Here is a 21,615-nt window from a genome sequence, read left to right as displayed (position 1 = left end):
AGGGACATTTTGTAAGACAAGGAACTAGTGAAGTACAACTAGACCTCCATGTTCTGAAACAAGTTGATTAAAGCCTTGCTTTATGCTCCAACCAAGTGTGTAGTGAGTTTTATTACGTCACACCCCAGTGCAAGGGGAGCTGCGAGACTGAAGATCTACACTGCGGAAAAGGACGCCAATAAAAAAACAGCACATCTACCACCCGAGAGGTTTGTAACCCAGCTTTCAGATGTACTCTTTCACACGCTCCCAGTGTTATCCTGCATTATTCAGCCGATCTGCACAGTGAGGCCAGTGTAAAGCAACTTGACAAAGGACTCTCCAACCGCACAAGGAGACTTTCACCAGCCAGCCTGGGCTGGGTTCAAATCCCTGTCCCAGCAACCACTCTTCAATATTTCCACAATTTTTAGTGTCAGTTGTGGCTCAGTGGGCAGGACACTCGCCTCTGAGTCAGAAGGTTGTGGGTTCAAGTCCCCACTCCAGAGACCTGAGCACGATAATCTAGGCTGACACTCCAATGCAGTGCTGAGGGAGTGCCGCACTGTCGGAGGTGCCGTCTTTCGGATGAGACGTTAAACCGAGGCCCCTCTGCCCTCTCAGGTGGACGTAAAAGATCCCATGGCCACTATTTCGAAGAGGAGCAGGGGAGTTCACCCCGGTGACCTGGCCAATATTTATCCCTCAATCAACATCACAAAATCAGATGATCTGGTCATTATCACATTGCTGTCTGTGGGAGCTTGCTGTGCGCAAATTGGCTGTCACGTTTCCTACATTACAACAGTGACTACACTTCAAAAAGTACTTCATTGACTGTAAAGCACTTTGGGATGTCCTGAAAGGCGCTATAGAAATGCAAGTCTTTCTTTCAGAGTCTAATAATCTGGTAGAACACAAGGAGGAGGCCATTCAGCCCCTCGAGTCTGTTCCGCCATTCAACTAGATCATGGCTGATCTGTACCTCAACTCCATTTCCCCGCCTTTGCTCCATATCCCTTGATACCCCTTACCCAACAAAAATCTAGCGACCTCAGTCTTGAATGCTCCAACGGACCCCCAGCATCCACAGCCTTTCGGGGGGGGAAGAGTTTCCCAGATTTCCACTACCCTTTGTGTGAAAAAGTGCTTCCTGATTTCTCTCCTGAACGGCCTCATTTTAAGATTGCGCCCCCCTGTTCTGGATTCCCCCACCAGAGGAAGTAGTTTCTCTGTATCTACACTATTGTCGGCCGTGACTCAGTGGGTAGCACTCTCTCTCGCCTCCGAGTCAGAAGGTTGCGGGTTCAAGTCCCACTCCAAGGACTTGAGCACAAAAATCTAGGCTGACACTCCAGTGCAATACTGAGGGAGTGCCGCACTGTCGGAGGGGCTGTCTTTCGGATGAGACGTTAAACCCGAGGCCCCGTCTGCTCTCTCAGGTAGACGTAAAAGATCGCATGACACTATTTCAAAGACGAGCAGGGGGAGTTCTCCCCGGAGTCCTGGGGCCAATATTTATCCCTCAATCAACATCACTAAAACAGATGATCTGGTCATTATCACATTGCTGTTTGTGGGAGCTTGCTGTGTGCAAATTGGCTGCTGTGTTTCCTACATTACAACAGTGACTACACTTCAAAAAGTCCTTCATTGGCTGTAAAGCGCTTTGGGACGTCTGGTGGTCGTGAAAGACGCTGTATAAATACAAGTCTTTCTTTCTATTGAATATAAATCATTTTAAACACCTCGATTAGGTCACCCCTCAGTGTTCTAAACTCAAGAGAACACAAGCCAAGCCTGTACAACCTGTCCTCGTAATTTAACCCTTTAAGCCCTGACATCAAAGAATAGTAAAACACAGAAGGAGGCCATTCAGCCCATCGAGTCTGCGCCGGCTCTTTCGGAGAGCAATCCAGTTAGTCCCCCTCCCCCCACTCTTTCCCCAAATCCCTGCAATTTTTCCTCCTTCGAAGTATTGATCATTCTGGTGAATCTGTGCTGCATCCCTTCCAAGCCAAATATATCCTTCAGTGACACACTGCGATTTCAGTATCAGGAGAGTTTCAGATCTCACCGATATCACAATGTCCACGTATATTGTTATATGAGAGAGGGGAGAGCAGATTCCTTGTAGTGGTCTGAAAAAAAAACAATTCTGGATATCTGAAGAGGAAAATAGAGCGGGAGAAAGAGAGAAGAAAAGACTTGTATTTCTATAGCGCATTTCGCCACCACCAGAGGTCCCAAAGCTCTTTACAGCCAATGAAGTACTTTTTGAAGTGTAGTCACTTTTGTAATGTAGGAAACGCAGCAGCCTATTTGCGCACAGCAAGCTCCCACAAACAGCAAGGTGATAATGACCAGATAATCTGTTTTTGTGTTATGTTGATTGAGGGATAAATATTGGCTAGGACACCGGGGAGAACTCCCCCCTGCTCTTCTTCAAAGTAGTGGCCGTGGGATCTTTTATGTCCACTTAAGAGCAGACAGGGCCTCGGTTTATCGTCTCATCCGAAAGATGGCACCTCCGACAGTGCGGCGCTCCCTCAGTACTGCCCCTCCGACAGTGCGGCGCTCCCTCAGTACTGCCCCTCCGACAGTGCGGCGCTCCCTCAGTACTGCCCCTCCGACAGTGCGGCGCTCCCTCAGTACTGCCCCTCCGACAGTGCGGCGCTCCCTCAGTACTGCCCCTCTGACAGTGCAGCACTCCCTCAGTACTGCCCCTCCGACAGTGCAGCACTCCCTCAGTACTGCCCCTCCGACACTCCCTCAGTACTGCCCCTCCGACAGTGCAGCACTCCCTCAGTACTGCCCCTCCGACACTCCCTCAGTACTGCCCCTCCGACAGTGCAGCGCTCCCTCAGTACTGTACTGGAGAGTCAGCCTAGATTTTTGTGCTCAAGTCTCTGGAGTGGGACTCGAACCCACGACCTTCTGACTCAGAGGCGAGAGTGCTACCCACTGAGCCACGGCTGAACGGTTTGATTTTCAGGAGCAAACCCTTTGCTTGAACTGTTGTTGAATGCAAGTCTCTCAAATGTGGAGCCGCTGAAATAGAAACTGAAAATCCAAGAAATCCATGGGTCAGACAGCATGGCCCAAAAGAAAGGACACATCAATAGAGTCAGGTGTAAACCCATCTTCAGAACTGAATAAAGAGACAGACACCGGTGTAGGGTAGAAGAGGAAAAGAGAAAGTGGAGAAGGGAGGAGAAAGTGAGCTTGGTGGCGAGATCATGTCATACTTGATAGAAATGGCAAAAGACAATCTGGTGAATTGAGAGGTTGCTGAGACGGAAGAGAGTAAGTTCAAATGGAGGACCTCAGCCCGAAACACTGACTGGTTTGTTCTGATGCTTAAAGCGAGAGGAGAGAGCAAGAGCGCGAGAGAGCGCAGAGAGAGCGAGAAAACATAGAAAAATAGGAGGAGTCGGCCATTCGAGCCTGCTCCACCATTCAATATGATCATGGCTGATTCTCTATCTCAATACCATATTCCCGCTCTCTCCCCAGACCCCTTGATGCCTTTTGTATCTGGAAATCTATCTATCTCCTTCTTAAATATATTCAGTGACTTGGCCTCCACAGCCTGCTGTGGCACAGAATTCCACAGGTTCACCACCCTCTGAGTGAAGAAATTTCTCCTCATCTCGGTCCTAAATGTCCTACCCCGTATCCTGAGACTGTGACCCCTCGTTCTAGACCCCCCAGCCAGGGGAAACATCCTCCCTGCATCCAGTCTGTCTAGCCCCGTCAGAATTTTATACATTTCAATGAGATCCCCTCTCATTCTTCTAAACTCTAGTGAATACAGGCCTAGTCGACCCAATCTCTCCTCATTCGACAGTCCTGCCATCCCAGGAATCAGTCTGGTGAACCTTCGCTGCACTCCCTCTATGGCAAGTATATCCTTTCTTAGGTAAGGAGACCAAAAGTGCACACAGTACTCCAGGTGTGGTCTCACCAAGGCCCTGTATAACTGTAGTAAGACATCCTTGCTCCTGTACTGAAATCCTCTTGCAATGAAGGCCAACATACCATTTGCCTTCCTAACTGCTTGCTGCACCTGAATGTTTGCTTTCAGTGACTGGTGTACAAGGACACCCAAGTCCCTTTGTACATCAGCATTTCCCAATCAAAGAGAGAGAGAGAGAGAGAAAGAGAGAGGAAAGTGAGGGAAAGAGAAGGGGAGAAAAAAAAGAGAGAAAAAGAGAGAAAGAAACCGAGAAAGGGCGAGAGGGAAACGATGTTTGTTGATGAATGCTGGCAATGGAAGGTATGTCGATGTACAGCTCCAGCAAAGTTCATCCTCGATAACAGGTTGTAAAGTTTCCAGAACTTTTGCAATTGCAAGTGTAATCAAACTCTGCTCTATATTTTCGCAATTTGAGCTGTTTATTTCTGGCTCTCTTGCCAAGGATTGCAGCTTGCCCAGAATTACAAAACCGTGGAACAATTTCATCTTCAGACAATCCAATTGCAAATAGTTACTGTACTGTCTGTGTAAATAGATTGTCGTCTCCCTCACATGCCAAGAGACACTGACCTTAGGCTGATTTCTCTAATCAACAACATTTCCACCCTGCCCACCACCCACCCCCTCCAGATAGGAAATATGGAACTCTCCAAAATCAATACTGCTTCATCGGGGAGTCAGCCGTTCCCCAAGGTACAATGGTGAAGGACACTACAGGTCTGTTGCTCCAGGTAACGTGAACTCCAATTACAACTAATCCCCAAATAAGATGGGCTAATTTTATCCCTCTTCTCCCAAAAGGTACCGATTTAGAACCACAAGAGTTGACAGCACAGAAGGTAGCCATTCGGCCCATCTACATCTATGCTAGAGCAATTCCAAACCAGTCCCACTACTCTCCTCTCTTGCTACAGCCCTGTGTCTTCTTCCTCTACAAGTATCTATCCACTTTTCCCTCAAAAGCTCCGCCTCTACTCCATGGCAAACATTCCACACCCCCACTAACTCGCTGCGTTTCTCCCAGCCCCTCTCCCCACCCGAGGATTGTAAATTAGGAACACAAGAAACAGGAGCAGGGCATACGGCCCCTCGAGCCTGCTCGTACCAAGTCCCGTTCGCCCATCACCCCCCCTGTGCTCGCTGACCTACACTGGCTCCCGGTTAAGCAACGTCTGGATTTTAAAATTCTCGTCCTCGTTTTCAAATCCCTCCATGGCCACCTCGCCCCCCTCCCTATCTCTGTAATCTCCTCCAGCCCTACAACTCTGCGAGCTATCTGCGCTCCTCCAATTCTGGCCTCTTGAGCATCCCCGATTTTCATCGCTCCACCTTTGGCTGCCTGGGCCCTAAGCTCTGGAATTCCCTCCCTAAACCTCTCTCTCATAGAAACATAGAATATAGGAGCAGGAGTGGGCCATTCGGCCCCTCGAGCCTACTCCGCCATTCAATGCGATCATGGCTGATCATCCAAATTCAGTACCCTGTCCCTGCCTTCTCCCCATATCCCTTGATCCGCTTAGCCTTAAGAAATATATCCAACTCCTTCTTGAATATATTTAATGAATTGGCCTCCACTGCCTTCTGTGGTAGAGAATTCCACAGGTTCACCACTCTCTGGGTGAAGAAATTCCTCCTCATCTCTGTCCTAAATGGCTTACCCCTTATCCTTAGACTGTGACCCCTGGTTCTGGACTCCCCAACCATCGGGAACATCCTTCCTGCATCTAGTCTGTCCAGTCCTGTCAGAATGTTATAAGTTTCAATGAGATCCCCTCTCATTCTTCTAAACTCTAAGACGCTCCTTAAAACCTACCTTTTGGTCATCTGCCCTAATATCTCCTTACATGGCTCGGTATCAAATTCTGTTTGATAATCGCTCCTGTGAAGCACTTTGGGACGCTTGACTACGTTAAAGGTGCTGTATAAATACAAGTTGTTGTTGTATAATTGCGAAATGGACCAATTTCAAATTTCAGTTGTCGATGTACACAATTTTACAATGGACGGAGCCTTTCACGCCCTCAGGACGTCCCAAAGCGCGAAGTGTAGTCACTGTTGTAATGCAGGAAACACGGCAGCCAATTTGCGCACAGCAAGCTCCCACAAACAGTAACGACCAGATAATCTGCTAAATAAGGAGGAACAGTTTCCGCTGCAAGGGGGGGGGGGGGGGGGTCGGTAACCAGTGGACACCGATTTAATATAAAATTGCAAAAGAACCAGAGGGGGAGATGAGGAGAAATTTTATTTACGCAGCGGGTTGTTGTGATCTGGAATGCGCTGCCTGAAAGGGCGGTGGAAGCAGATTCAATAGTAACTTTCAAAAGGGAATCGGATAAATACTTGAAGTGGAGAAATTGCAGGGCTATGGGGAAAGAGCAGGGGGAAGCGGGACTAATTGGAGAGCTCTTTCAAAGAGCCGGCACAGGCACAATGGGCCGAATGGCCGCCTTCTGTGTTGTTTATAAACTCAGCATTAAAAAAGAATGGCCCAGAAATTCGGGTCTCCACGGGTGAGTACGCACGGGGTACTCACCCGTAGGCCCAATGGAAGTGCCGGTTTCCTGCATGCACTGCGCATGCGCGGGAAACCGGCACTTCTGTTCCCCTGAAAGCAGGGGTTCAGAGGTCGAACGCGTGCACGGGAGAGGCTGCGCGTGCGCATCGAACGTCGGGTTTTTTTTTAAATACAGGTTTTCCCGGGAGGGTAAGCCTGCAGAAGTTAGAAATGTAAAAAGCATTCGCAAGGCCTGCTTTTTACAAGGTAAGTGGTGAATTAATTAAAATAAAAACATTTTTTCCACAGGTTTATTATTTTTAAATACTTTAAAGCAAGGTAAGTTTATTTTTAGCCCCATTAGAAAATAAAATTATTTTTTTCAAAAATTTAAATTATTGTTTAAAATAGTTATTTCATGTAATTTATACAGTACTTTATTTAAAAAATGTGATTTAAAAAAAAAATTATTTGAAGATTTAGTGATGTTTTGTAAGAAGAAAGGGCCCGTAGTATTTCTAAGTTTGACAGCACTTCCTGTCAGACTTATGAATGGAGCATTCCCTGCTCCGACTGGCTCCCCATGGCCCACGTGATCCCAGGGGACGCTTCGAACTAACTGCGCCCCTGGGATACACAAGCACTGCGCGTTGGCAGTTGGGGCAGGCCCAGGATCGGAATTCCACGGGGGCCACAGCTCAACGGCCGGCGCGCTAGGTAAGTGTAGATCGGGGGCTTGCACCCGCAGGAAGCCCCCGACCCGAATTTCTGGGCCAATATCTCAGGTTGAAGATAGTAGAGAGAGAAGTTTGCATGGGAGTATTCTGGAGCTGTAGGTTCCCTTTCCAAGTTTAATAGGAAGCAATTTAAAACAAGTTCAATTCCCCCAGAAAAGTTTATTTTAAAAACTAGAATGCTCATCCTCATGTTGGGAGGACTCGTAAAAATCAACATTTCATTGTGCAGTACACACGTCTGCTGCATATATGACAAATAAAAATTGAATTGAATTCATCGACTGTTTAAACATGGCTAGCAAGAATAAAACCGTGGGGTTAACTTTTTTTTTCTCCTCCTAAATTAAAAAGTGCAGAGTTATTTACACTGCCCTCCATACGACCCAGCCCCCTCAATCCATTGTGAAACAAAAACATACTTGTAACTGGGACCCTTGCCGGAGTTACGTGAAAATGCAGCATAACTCTTGTGCACGATCAGCTAGTTCAGCTCCAATTGTTGAGCAAACATTGTAAACATAGAAACATAAACATAGAAGATAGGAGCAGGAGTAGGCCATTCGGCCCCTCGAGCCTGTTCCGCCATTTAATGAGATCATGGCTGATCATCCAAATTCAGTACCCTGTCCCTGCCTTCTCCCCATATCCCTTGATCCCTTTAGCCTTAAGAAATATATCTAACTCCTTCCTGAATATATTTAATGAATTGACCTCCACTGCCTTCTGTGGTAGAGAATTCCACAGGTTCACCACTCTCTGGGTGAAGAAATTCCTCCTCATCTCTGTCCTAAATGGCTTACCCCTTATATTTAGACTGTGACCCCTGGTCCTGGACTCCCCCGCCATCAGGAATATCCTTCCTGCATCTAGTCTGTCTAGTCCGGTTAGAATTTTATAAGTTTCAATGAGATCCCCTCTCATTCTTCTAAACTCCAGCGAATATAAGCCCAATCGACCCAATCTCTCCTCATACATCATTCCTGCCATCCCAGGTATCAGTCTGGTGAATCTTTGCTGCACTCCCTCCATGGCAAGAACATCCTTCCTCAGATAAGGTGACCAAAACTGCACACAATACTCAAGGTGTGGTCTCACCAAGGCCCTGTACAACTGCAGCAAGACATCCTTGCTCCTGTACTCGAATCCTCTCGCTATGAAGGCCAACATACTATTTACCTTCTTAACCGCCTGCTGCACCTGCATGCTTACCTTCAGCAACTGGTGCACAAGGACACCCAGGTCTCGTTGCACTTCCCCTTCTCCCAATCTATTGCTGTTCAGATAATAATCTGCCTTCCTGTTTTTGCCACCAAAGTGGATAACCTCGCATTTATCCACATTATACTGCATCTGCCATATCACCCAATCTGTCCAAATCATACTGGAGTTTCTCGGCATCCTCCTCACAGCACACACGTCCACCCAGCTTTGTGTCGTCTGCAAACTTGGAGATATTACATCTAGTTCCCTCGTCCAGATCATTAATATATATTGTGACTAGCTGGGGTCCTAGCACCGATCCCTGCAGTACCCCACTAGTCATTGCCTGCCATTCGGAAAACAACCAGATAAGGGATACCTGGTGTAGGTGGATTAGGGCAGGCAGCTTTCACATGCACGCTTCAATGGCCAGGCAGGCAAAGGCAAACACACGCAGCAATTTCCCCACCAGAGTTACTCAACAGTAATTAAAGCAAGGTCCAAGCACCCGCTGATATTAGCAATCTAAAGCCTGCGGGTCAGTCCCATCGCTCTGGTTCTGCTGGCAGTGTGGCTATCATAATATCTGTGGATTGATATGCGTTGTTTACAAGGGGTATCAACTCGAAGCACTATTTGCTTGGATCAGCATTAATTCATTGCTCTCTGCTCCTATTGTCAGCTGTGCTTCGGTTGGTAGAACTTTCAACTCCAAATCCCCACTCCAGGGCCACGAGCACAAAATACTGGGCTCTCACTCCAGGGCCAGCACTGCACTGTCGGAGGGGCAGTACTGAGGGAGCGCCGCACTGTCGGAGGGGCAGTACTGAGGGAGCGCCGCACTGTCGGAGGTGCCGTCTTTCAGATGAGACGTTAAATTGAGGCCCCGTCTGCTCTCTCAGGTGGATGTAAAAGAATCCCGCGGCGCTATTTCGAAGAGGAGCAGGGGGAGTTCTCCCCGGTGTCCTGGGGCCAATATTTATCCCTCAACCAACATCACTAAAACTGATTTTCTGGTCATTATCGCATTGCTGTTTGTGGGAGCTTGCTGTGCGCAAATTCACGGCCGCATTTCCTACATTACAACAGTGACCACACTTCAAAAAGTACCTCATTGGCTGTAAAGCACTTTGGGACGTCCTGAAAGGCGCTAAAAAAATGAAAGATAGCGGCTTGTATTTTCCGATCGGAGGCTTCCTGTGTGCAGAGGCCTCCGATCTGGAAAAAAATCTAAGCCCTTACCCGAGAGCTCCGGACATTTCTGCTCCTGGGCCTCTGCTCTATGAAATGCGCAGGGCCCAGGTATCCCGGGGGGCGCAGGCGGTTCGCAAGCGTCCCTGGGATCACGTGGGCCATGGGGAACCAATAGGAGAAGGGAATCTCCCTTCACACTTTTGACAGCTTAGACCGGTCAAAAATATGATGGGGATCACTCAAAAACCACATCAAAACATTAAATACATTTTTTTTTTAAATCACGTTTTTAAAATTAGTTAAAATTACATTAAGTTAAATATTAACAAAAATTGAATTTTTCGAAAAAAAAAAGATTTTTTTTATTTTATTATCGGGCTAAAAATAAACTTACCTTTTAAATTATAAATGAGTGAAATTTTTAAAAAACTTTTTAAAACTCTTACGCTGGTAAAAACAGGCCTTCCACTTTTACCAGGCATAAGATTTTTAAGGGTTTTCAGCAGGCGGAGGTTCTGCAGAAAGCGGAACTCTCCACCCGCAGAGGCCCTTCTCCAGGGCAGGCGGAGGATCTGTCGAGAGGATTCTTGACACATCGGAAGTGCTGGTTTTCAGCACATGTGCTTCGCTTGCTCGTACACACCCGTAGGCATTGGAAAATACGGGCCAGCGCCTTTCACGACCTCGGGAGGCCCCAAGGCGCTTTCCAGCTAATTGAAGTGTAGTCACTGTTGTATTGTAGGGAACATGATTGAAGTGATTGAAGAGCGGAAACATGTGGTGAAAGGCCCCTTATTTGGCAGAGCAATGAATTCAAAAGGAAGGCAAGAGAACATGAAATAAGGGCCGGGAATAAGTTGGTCAATTACATGGTGGATTCAACTGAAATGTCAGCACAGAGAAGGTTCCGGCAGCGCAGAGAAGGTTCACGAGGTTGATTCCTGGGATGAAGGGGTTGTCTTAGGAAGAAAGGTTGAGCAGGTTGGGCCTATACTCATTGGAGTTTAGAAGAATGAGAGGGGATCACAGAATCCCCACAGTGCAGATAGAGGCCATTTCGGCCCATCGAGCCTGCACCGACACATATCCCACCCGATCCCCGTAACCCCATGTATTTAATCCCCCTAACACTAAGGGTCAATTTATCATAGCCAATCAACCTAACCTGCACATCTTTGGACTTATTGAAACATAAGATTCTGAGGGGGATTGACAGGGTGGATGCTGAGAGGATGTTTCCCCTCGTGGGGGAATCTAGAACTAGGGGGCATAGTTTCAGAATAAGGGGTCGGCCATTTAAGACGAGATGAGGAGGAATTTCTTCTTTCAAAGGGTCGTGAATCTGTGGAATTCTCTACCCCCCCCCCCCCCCCCCCCCCGAGAGCTGTGGAGGCGGAGTCACTGAATATATTCAAGGCGGAGATGGACAGACGTTTGAACTACAGGGGAGTCAAGGGGTATGGGGGGGGGGGGGGGCAGAGAGCGGGAAAGTGGTGTTGAGGCCAAGATTGGATCAGCCATGATTTTATTGAATGGCGGAGCAGGCTTGAGGGGCCGATTGGCCTCCTCCTGCTCCTGTTTATGTCCTTATGACATCTACTCGGTAATCCAGTTCTAAATGGAACCACTTGGCAATTAGCTGGTAGACAAATCCTGCCCAATTTTAAGGCAACGGATTGAGATCCGATAGCGTTCAGCGAAGAGTTTACGCTTCAGTCACCTGTGAATTTATCAATACTGTAAGTGGTTGGTTAAAGCGTTCGGGAAAAATTGGATTCCTTGAGGGCTCAAAAAGACAGTCCATAGAATATTCAGCACAGGAACAGGCCACTCGCCCCACCTAGTCCGTGCTGGTGTTTCCACTCCACTCGAGTCTCCTCTCATCCCCTCTACCTCCTCTCAGCATATCTCCCTATTCCCTTTTCTCTCATGTACTCGTATAGTTTCCTGTTGAAAGCATCCATGCTACCACTTGGTAGCGAGTTCCACATTCTCACCACTCTCCGGGTAAAGAGGTCCCTCCTGAATTCCCTATCGGATTTATTAGTGACGCTCTTATATTTATGGCCCCTTGTATTGGATTCTCCCGCAAGTGGAAACATTCTCACCACATCTACCCTGTACAACCCATTCATAAATTTAAACCCCCCCCTATCAGGTCATCTCCAAGTCTTCTCTTTTCTAAAGTAAAAAAGCCCCAGCCTGTCTGGGTTTGGGAGGGTGGGAGGGGGGCAGTGGGGAGGGAGGTAAGAAAAAAATGAAGTGGTTATGCGGGTCTCGTTTCACAGTCTGACCCAAATTGGATGGACATCTCGAAAAATCCTCCTCTCCTTCGCCCCCCACCGCAAATAATATTCCACCTTAAAAGGCCTGAGCCAAAGTCTACCACAAAGTCAGACCCAGTTTATAGACAAGTTACTAATTTAGAGACGATCTCGGAAATGAGTAGGTCTAATGGAGGAAGCACTGTTCTGGTCACTGCAAAGACATTCTCTGCTCCACTATCGATACCTGCGCCTACAGCCGCTTTGCTCCCACCCTCTGACTCTCCTCAGTATTGCCGCCTTGTCACACGCCTTCCTTCAAAAGCCTCCTTTAAATCTTTCCCTTAAGGCACTATTTTACCCTCCCCCTTCTACCTTCCTCCAATTGCTCACTCACAATCCAACAGCCTGTAAGTGATTGGAGACAAACAGCAATGTGATAGTGACCAGATAATCTGATATTATTGAGGGATAAATATTGGCCCCAGGACACCGGGGAGAACTCCCCTGCTCTTCTTCGAACTAGTGCCATGGGATCTTTTACGTCCACCTGAGCGCGCAGATGGGGTCTTGTGCGTATCGAGCCCTCGAGAAATGCAAGTAGTATCTGTAGTGACACTAGAAAATGTCAAGAAAGTTTCCTCTGGTCAGTACTTTAAGTAAAACTGTAAGTGCTTCAAAAAAAACCCCATATCTAAATGACTACAGATACCTACAGGAAATCTGCACAAACATTTCTCTGCTATGTTGTAATTCTCCCCCTCCCCCTCCTTGACTGGGCAAGAGTTGGTCAACAGTCAATAAACTAGCCATAGAGGTCAAACAGTAGGAGACAGTTCTATAATGTTGACATGACACAGTAAGAGGAGGGAGGTCATGGACAACAGATGCTAAAGCAAAGTGGAAAATTTTATTTGTGATGGGTATTAGTTATTAGGGATTCTGGGAGGCCACAAGTTAAAAGAAAGAGCTTGTATTTCTCCAGCGCCTTTCACCACCTCAGGACGTCCCAAAGCGCTCGACAGTGGAGTCACTGCTGTAATGTAGGAAACGCAGCAGCCAATTTGCGCACAGCAAGCTCCCACAAACAGCAATGTGATAATGACCAGATAATCTAATATTATAGAGGGATAAATATTGGCCCCAGGACACCGGGGAGAACTCCCCTGCTCTTCTTCGAAATACTGCCATGGGATCTTTTACATCTACCCGAGAGAGCAGACGGGGCCTCGGTTTAATGTCTCATCTGAAAGACGGCACCTCTGACAGTGCAGCACTCCCTCAGCACTGCACTGGAGTGTCAGCCTAGATTTTTGTGTTCAAGTCTCTGGAGTGGGACTTGAACCCACAACCTTCTGACTCAGAGACGAGGGTGCTGCCCACTGAGCCACCGCTGACAAAGTTCTTAAACTGGTCGTCATGCCTCCATTTAGCAACTGTCATTGTCTATGCAGTGTGCAGCACAATCCTGCTACCCAGGTCCGCGGGGCGGGGCGGGTGTAGGGGGGCAGGCAGCAACGGACTTGCGCCAAGCAAAGAAAGCATGAATGCAACTTCAGGGAAGAGAGGAGAAAGGCAGGCACCCACCCAAGGTACCAGGCCCAAGATAACAGAGCTAGCTCTGGCAATCCTGAGCGCGACAAAAATGGCTTGCTTCAACACTGGTCAAAGCCCCGACATCTGTAATGAATGGTCAACTAGAATCATAACCAACGTGTCCTTTAAGCTGCGCGGCTCTTTCGACCTCCCGCGCAGCCGGCTCTTGAACGCGCGGTATTTTGAATGGGCCGCGCAGCCCCATTCGGCCCATCGTGCCCATGCCAGCTCTTTGAAAGAGCTATCCAGCAACGTTAAGCTGTGCGGCCATGCATAAGTGGGCAGTTGGGAAATGCAATTTTGACCAATTCAGGCTGGATACAAGAAAGAAAATCACATTTTTACTAATCCAAATTCACAAAAACAGGATAATTATGAACATCAAGTTAAACAATTACTCAAAGGCTGTAAACAGGTATTTTCTGCAGGAGTCTGTGCCCAGCAAGATGACCTCATGTCCCATTCAGTACCTGGATCTGCAATGCAATTACTAGTGCTAGAGGTCAGCACAAGATAAAAGCTAGAGACAATTCAAAAGTGTTCTGCTGTCATTGTAAGGTTAAAGTCCCAATACAGTCCAGGGAAAGATTGCACAGCATATCACAACAAATCACTCACATACACACTGTACAGGTTGCCGCTTTCGTACTTTCATACTCTCCCCTTGGAGTATAGTCTAGACTTGCGGCTGGTCAACAGTCTGACAGGCTGCAACCTGAACGCTACTTCCATGGCAGTAACCATCTCCATACCAACCGATGCAATTTACAGCCCAACTGGTCTGTGCCGGTGTTTATGCTCCACACCAGCCTCCTCCCACCCCTCTTCATCTAAACCCCATCAACATATCCTTCGATTCCTTTCTCCCTCATGTACTCGCTACCACAGGGAGTGGTTGAGGCAAATAGCACAGATGCATTTAAGAGAAAGCTAGATGAGTACATGGGGGAGAAAGGAATAGAAGGAGATGTTCGCGGGGTGAGATGAAGGAGGGTGGGAGGAGGCTCGTGTGGAGCATAAACACCGGCACGGACCAGTTGGGCCAAATGGCCTGTTTCTGCGCTGTAAATACGATGTACTGTAATACTTTCAGGAGAAGAGAGAGAAAGTAAAGAGGAAACCAGCTGTATGGAGGAGAGGGAATCCACATCCCCAACACTGGAACTGCTTTGTGCATCCCCCCCACCATCGCATTCATTGAACATAAGCTATAGGAGCAGGAGTCGGCCCCTCGAGCCTGCTCCGCCATTCAATAAGATCATGGCTGATCTTCGACCTCAACTCCACTTTCCCGCCCGATCTCCATATCCCTCGATTCCCCTAGAGTCCAAAAATCTATCGATCTCAGTCTTGAATATACTCAACGACTCAGCACCCACAGCCCTCTGGGGCAGAGAATTCCAAAAGATTCACCGCCCTCTGAGTGAAGAAATTCCTCCTCATCTCAGTCTTAAATGGCCGACCCCTTATCCTGAGACTGTGACCCCTGGTTCTCGTCTTTCCAGCCAGGGGGAAACAGCCTCTCAGCATCTACCCTGTCAATCCCCCTCAGAATCTTGTATGTTTCAATGAGATCACCTCTCATTCTTCTAAACTCCGGAGAGTATGGGCCCAATCTACTCAATCGACAATGCTGTACAAAGGTCACAGTGCAGCTATCGGGAGTCTCACCAGCTGCCCAATTATTGGAGGGACTCTGTTGACTTTTAGCACAGCATCACAAAAACCAAGGTATCTCCGAAGGCCATGCTGAATCCTCCCTTGGGTAACAGTCATTGCCCAATAACCGAGCGCTGCCCCCAAGGCAACACCAAACCCGAAGCACACGAATGAATGCTGAGCTTTTATTTACTGCACTTACATCCTCTCACGCCAGCCTATCCTTTTACCCAAGACTTCGACAACAGTGGAAAAAGACGGAACTTGCATTTCTATAGCGCCTTTCAAAACCTCAGGACGACCCAAAGTGCTTTACAGCCAATGAAGTACTTTTTGAAACGTCTAAAATTCTGACAGGGCTAGACAGACTGGATGCAGGGAGGATGTTTCCCCTGGCTGGGGGGGTCTAGAACGAGGGGTCACAGTCTCAGGATACGGGGTAGGACATTTAGGACTGAGATGAGGAGAAATTTCTTCACTCAGAAGGTGGTGAACCTGTGGAGTTCTCTACCACAGAAGGCTGTGGAGGCCAAGTCACTGAATATATTTAAGAAGGAGATAGATAGATTTCTAGACACAAAAGGCGTCAAGCGGTACGGGGAGAGAGCGGGAATATGGTATTGAGATAGAGGATCAGCCATGATCATATTGAATGGTGGAGCAGGCTCGAAGGGCCGACTCCTGCTCCAATTTTTCTATGTTTCTCTGTTATTTGAAGTGTAGCCACTGTTGTAATGTAGGAAATGCGGCAGCCAATTTGCGCACAGCAAGCTCCCACAAACAGCAATGTGATAATGACCGGATCATCTGTTTTTCAGATGTTGGTTAAGAGAGAAATATTGGCCCCAGGACACAGAGTGGGAACTCCCCCGCTCTTTGAAAGAGTGTCATAGGATCCTTCACAAGTAAAAAAATAATATTTTATGCCTTAGATCACAAGAAGCAGTGAAAAAGAAGTTTGTTTATCCACATCTAATCCACCGTGAATTCAGATTTCAAACAGATACCATTCTTGTACAAATAAATCATTCACTGCAAATTGAGTTCGCTGGACGCGCGATGCAGTTGTTTTTGGAAGATTCGATCAAAGAAGCACTTGCCAAGTCTGCCTTAGGAGAATTATTTGAAATAAAAAACTTCCAACAGCTTAATATTAAAAAAAATCTTCAAACAACGACAGCTTGTATTTATACAGCGCCTTTAACATAGTAAAACGTTCCAAGGCGCTTCACAGGAGCGATTATCAAACAAGGGCGAGATCATGGAGGGATTTGAAAACAAGGATGAGAATTTTAAAATCGAGGCGTTGCCACACCGGGAGACCAATGTAGGTCAGCGAGCACAGGGGGTGATGGGTGAACGGGACTTGGTGCGAGTTATCCACTTTGGTGTCAAAAACAGGAAGGCAGATTATTATCTGAATGGCAATAGATTGGGAGAAGGGGAAGTGCAACAAGACCTGGGTGTCCTTGTGCACCAGTCGCTGAAGGTAAGCATGCAGGTGCAGCAGGCGGTTAAGAAGGTAAATGGTATGTTGGTCTTCGTAGTGAGAGGGTTCGAGTACAGGGACAAGGATGTCTTGCTGCAGTTGTACAGGGCCTTGGTGAGACCACACCTTGAGTATTGTGTGCAGTTTTGATCGCCTTATCTGAGGAAGGATGTTCTTGCCATGGAGGGAGTGCAGTGAAGATTCACCAGACTGATACCTGGGATGGCAGGAATGACGTATGAGGAGAGATTGGGTCGATTGGGCTTGTACTCGCTGGAGTTTAGAAGAATGAGAGGGGATCTCATTGAAACTTATAAAATTCTAACAGGACTAGACAGACCAGATGCAGGAAGGATGTTCCCGATGGCGGGGGAGTCCAGAACCAGGGGTCACAGTCTAAGGATAAGGGGTAAGCCATTTAGGACAGAGATGAGGAGGAATTTCTTCACCCAGAGAGTGGTGAACCTGTGGAATTCTCTACCACAGAAGGCAGTGGAGGCCAATTCATTAAATATATTCAAGAAGGAGTTAGATATATTTCTTAAGGCTAAAGGGATCAAGGGGTATGGGGAGAAAGCAGGGACAGGGTACTGAATTTGGATGATCAGCCATGATCGCATTGAATGGCGGAGCAGGCTCGAGGGGCCGAATGGCCTACTCCTGCTCCTATCTTCTATGTTTCTATGTTTCTATGAGTTAGGACACGGGCAGCAGAGTTTTGGGTGAGCTCAAGTTTAAAAAGCAATTATTAAAGGGAGGGGTGTGTCTCTTTTACATCCCTTCCTAATACAAAGAAGACTGCCATTTATGCAGCACCTTTCACAGCCCGAGGACGTGCCAAAGCCCTTTACAGCCAATGAAATGTAGTCACTGCTGTAATGTAGGAAACACAGCCAAGTTGTGCACAGCAAGATCCCACAATCCAATCAGCAATGAGCTAATAACCAGATAATCTGTTCTTAGGTATTGGTTCAGGGATAAATATTTTCCCAGGACACGGAGAGATAGCCCCCTGCTCTTCTTCAAAATAGCGCAGAGGGAACTTTTACGACCACCTGAGAGGATAGATGGGGCCTCGGTTTAACCTCTGAACCAAAAGACGGTATCTCTGACAGTGCAGCGCTCCCTCAGTACCGCCCCTCCGACAGTGCAGCGCTCCCTCAGTACCGCCCCTCCGACAGTGCAGCGCTCCCTCAGTACCGCCCCTCCGACAGTGCGGCGCTCCCTCAGTACTGCCCCTGACAGTGCAGCGCTCCCTCAGTACCGCCCCTCCAACAGTGCGGCGCTCCCTCAGTACTGCCCCTCCGACAGCGCGGCGCTCCCTCAGTACTGCCCCTCCGACAGTGCGGCTGGATTAGGAAAGGACACTGCCGGTGTATGAGGTGGAATGGGTGCACAAGCAGAGCGGAAGGCAAGAAGGGTACAACAGCACATGCAAATTATTTTAATCCACGAAAATGTGGGTTTCATGTAAACAAAGAGGGAGAAGAGTGATGGATTCCAGAAATGGGAAACAGATCTGCGCTGATCATTACAAAAGACATCATTGATCCTTCTGATGTACTCACACGGATGGGAAAGTACTCTCTGAAGTACGTCCACACAGCCCACTTCCGAATCCAGTCCGATCTCCGGCCTCCTGCAAAGAGGATGCATTTTTATTTCTTCAAATGATCTTGAATGGCAGATTAGCCAGAGCTTAACTTACACGTTACTCCACTCTCCCCCTGCTCTTTCCCCATAGTCCTGTAAATCTTTCCTTTCCTAGTATTTATCCCACTCTCTTTTGAAAGTTGCTATTGAATCTGCTTCCACCGCCCTTTCAGGCAGCACCTTAAACATCCACTCCCTCCACCACCGGCGCACCGTGGCTGCAGTGTGTACCATCTACAAGATGCACTGCAGCAACTCGCCAAGGCTTCTTCGACAGCACCTCCCAAACCCGCGACCTCTTCCACCTAGAAGGACAAGGGCAGCGGGTGCATGGGAAACACCACCACCTCCAAGTTCCCCTCCAAGTCACACACCATCCGGACTTGGAAATATATCGGCCGTTCCTTCATCGTCGCTGGGTCATAATCCCGGAACTCCCTCCCTAACAGCACTGTGGGAGCACCTTCACCACACGGACTGCAGCGGTTCAAGACGGCGGCTCACCCCCACCTTCTCGAGGGCAATTAGGGATGGGCAATAAATGCTGGCATTGCCAGCGACGCCCACATCCCAGGAACGAATAAATAAAAAAAAACTAGATCACAGCAACACGCTGCGTAAAAAAAGTCTCCTCCCCTCCCCTTCTGGTTCTTTTGCCAATTATCTTAAATCTGTGTCCTCTGGTTACCGACCCTCCCGCCAGTGAAACAGTTTCTCGACCAAATCAGTTTTTTCAGGGGATTTGAAGTAATCAACCGGTCACAGATCTAGAGCCAGTTCTCTCACTCTTGCACCAACATTTTCTCTACCCTTTAATTAAAAAAAAATAAAGTATTCATTCACAGGATGTGGGCATCGTTGGCGATGTCAGCATTTATTGCCCGTCCCTAGTTGCCCCTTGAGAAGGTGGTGGTGAGCCGCCTTCTTGAACCGCTGCAGTCCGTGTGGTGAAGGTGCTCCCACAGCGCTGTTAGGGAGGGAGTTCCAGGATTTTGACCCAGCGACGATGAAGGTTCGGCCGATATATTTCCAAGTCAGGATGGTGTGTGACTTGGAGGGGAACTTGGAGGCGGTGGTGTACCCGTGCGCCTGCTGCATTGAAGGCGTTGATTCATGGCTGGGGGGTGGGGGTTGGGAGGGGCGCAGTGGTACTGCTTGGTGGGCTCAGCAGCCCCTCCCCCAAGTGACTATTTAATGTAGGCCTAGACAGCAAGTGCTGCCAAGCTACAAGACTAACCACGTAGTTTCCATCAGATGTCACTGGATAGCAAGCAGGAGCATCAACTCTGGCTCGGGGGGGGAGGGGCGGTGGGGAAGGACCGCCATGGTTTCTCCGACCAAGGTCAGCTAAGTCATTCAGCACAGACACACCTGGAGACTACCTGGTCTGCACAATGCACTGGACCAGTAGACACGTCAGGGGAGGCAGAGCAGTGCATGCAGTTCTGGTCACCACATTAGAGGAAGGATGTGATCACACTAGAGAGGGTGCAGAGGAGATTCACAAGGATGTTGCCAGGACTGGGGAATTTTAGCTATGAGGAAAGATTGGATAGGCTGGGGTTGTTTTCTTTGGAGCACAGGAGGCTGAGGGGAGATTTAATTGAGGTGTATAAAATGATGAGGGGCCGAGATAGAGTGGATAGGAAGGACCTATTTCCCTCAGCAGAGAGGTCAATAACCAGGGGGCAGAGATTTAAAGTAATTGGTGGAAGGATTAGAGGGGAGTTGAGGAGAACTTTTTTTCACCCAGAGGGTGGTGGGGGTCTGGAACCCACTGCCTGAAAGGGTGGTAGAGGCAGAAACCCTCATCACATTTGAACAGTACTTGGATATGCACTTGAAGTGCCGTAACCCACAGGGCTACGGACCAAGAGCTGGGAAGTGGGATTAGGCTGGGATCGCTCTTTGTCGGCCGGCACAGACACGATGGGCCGAATGGCCTCCTTCTGTGGCATAAACTTCTAGGATTCAAATTTTATAGTGATTGAACGTATAAATAAAGCATTTTGCCTTAAAGGCGAAGGCAGTAACCTTAATAGAAGAGTCCCCCCATTACCGTGCCTTTTAGAAAAATCAGCCCAAGTGTTAAGCAACTGCAAAAACTCAACCAATGTTTTCTTTTAGAATGATACGGCACAGAAGGAGACGGACGTAAGAAAACTACTAGGCACTTGGCCTAAGCGTTAAACAAAGCTTTAATCAACTGTTTTACAACATGGAGGTCTAGTTGTGTCCTTCACTAGTTCCTGTTAAGAATGTCCTGCGCAAGCTGGGCCCGTGCCCAAGTATTTATACTCTCCCTGCACAGCGCCACCCGTAGGCCGCTCAGTATTATTTCATAAGTCTTTCTTTCATGAATGACTGATTCATGTCAGGGGCCATTCGGCCCATCGTGCCTGTGCCGGCTCTTTGAAAGAGCTCTCCAATTAGTCCCACTCCCCCCTGCTCTTTCCCCAGAGCCCTGCACATTTGTCCTTCTCTAGTATTTATCCGATTCCCCTTTGAATCTGCTTCAGGCAGCGCATTCCAAATCACAACTTGCTGCTTAAATAAATTGCTCCTCATCTCCCCCCCCCCCCCGCTGGATTTTTTGCCAATTATCTTCAATCTGTGTCCTCTGGTTACCGTCCCTTCTGCCACTGGAAACAGTTTCTCCTTATTTAGTCCATCAAAGCCCTTCGTGATTTTGAAACACCTCTATTAAATCTCCCCTTAACTTTCTCTGCTCGAAGGAGAACAATCCCAGCTTCTCCAGTCTCTCCACATAACTGAAGTGCTTAATCCCTGGTACCATTCTAGTAAATCTCCTCCGCACCCTCTCCAAGGCCTTGACATCCTTCCTAAAGTGCGGTGCCCACAATTGGACACAATACTCCAGCTGTGGCTTAACCAGAGATTTATAAGGGTTTACCATAATTTCCATTTGCTTTTGTACTCTATGCCTGCAAGTATAAAACCAAGGATCTTGTATGCTATTTTTGGCCATTAATTATGCAGGAGCCTCGACAGCAAGTGTTTAGCAGGCTATTTGACTGCATATGGCATCGCTGAGCAGCCAACTCAAGAGACTGGGGATCAAACCTGGGATCTTCCCGGTCCATGTTGCCCAGTAACTCACTGGATGAACCCACTGAAACATGGGGGCGGTGAGGGCAGAAAACACTACCTCCTTTTACCACTCGGCAAAAACCTGCACCACAAAGACTTTTTAAAAATTCATTCTTGGGATGTGGGCGTCGCTGGTAAGGCCGACATTTATTGCCCATCCCTAGTTGTCCCTCGAGAAGGTGGTGGTGAGCTGCCTTCTTGAACCGCTGCAGTCCGTGTGGCGAAGGTGCTCCCACAGTGCTGTTAGGGAGGGAGTT

At 48.0% G+C, this 21,615-nt stretch overlaps 1 protein-coding gene across 1 annotated transcript in view; it reads right to left on the bottom strand.

Annotated features, from left to right (window-relative positions):
- The window catches only part of dgat2 (diacylglycerol O-acyltransferase 2), a 73,652-nt gene that overhangs the window by 13,419 nt on the left and 38,618 nt on the right, over window positions 1-21,615 (bottom strand). Inside the window, exon 4 of the mRNA XM_085999725.1 lies at window positions 18,163-18,233. Coding sequence (XP_085855851.1) covers window positions 18,163-18,233 — 71 coding nt within the window. The remainder of the gene's footprint in view (window positions 1-18,162; window positions 18,234-21,615) is intronic.

Source organism: Somniosus microcephalus, chromosome 10, assembly GCF_052327205.1.
Source record: "Somniosus microcephalus isolate GS21.2 chromosome 10, FLI_Smic_1.0, whole genome shotgun sequence".
NCBI lineage: Eukaryota > Metazoa > Chordata > Chondrichthyes > Squaliformes > Somniosidae > Somniosus > Somniosus microcephalus.
This window is presented reverse-complemented; position numbering and strand designations above follow the sequence as displayed.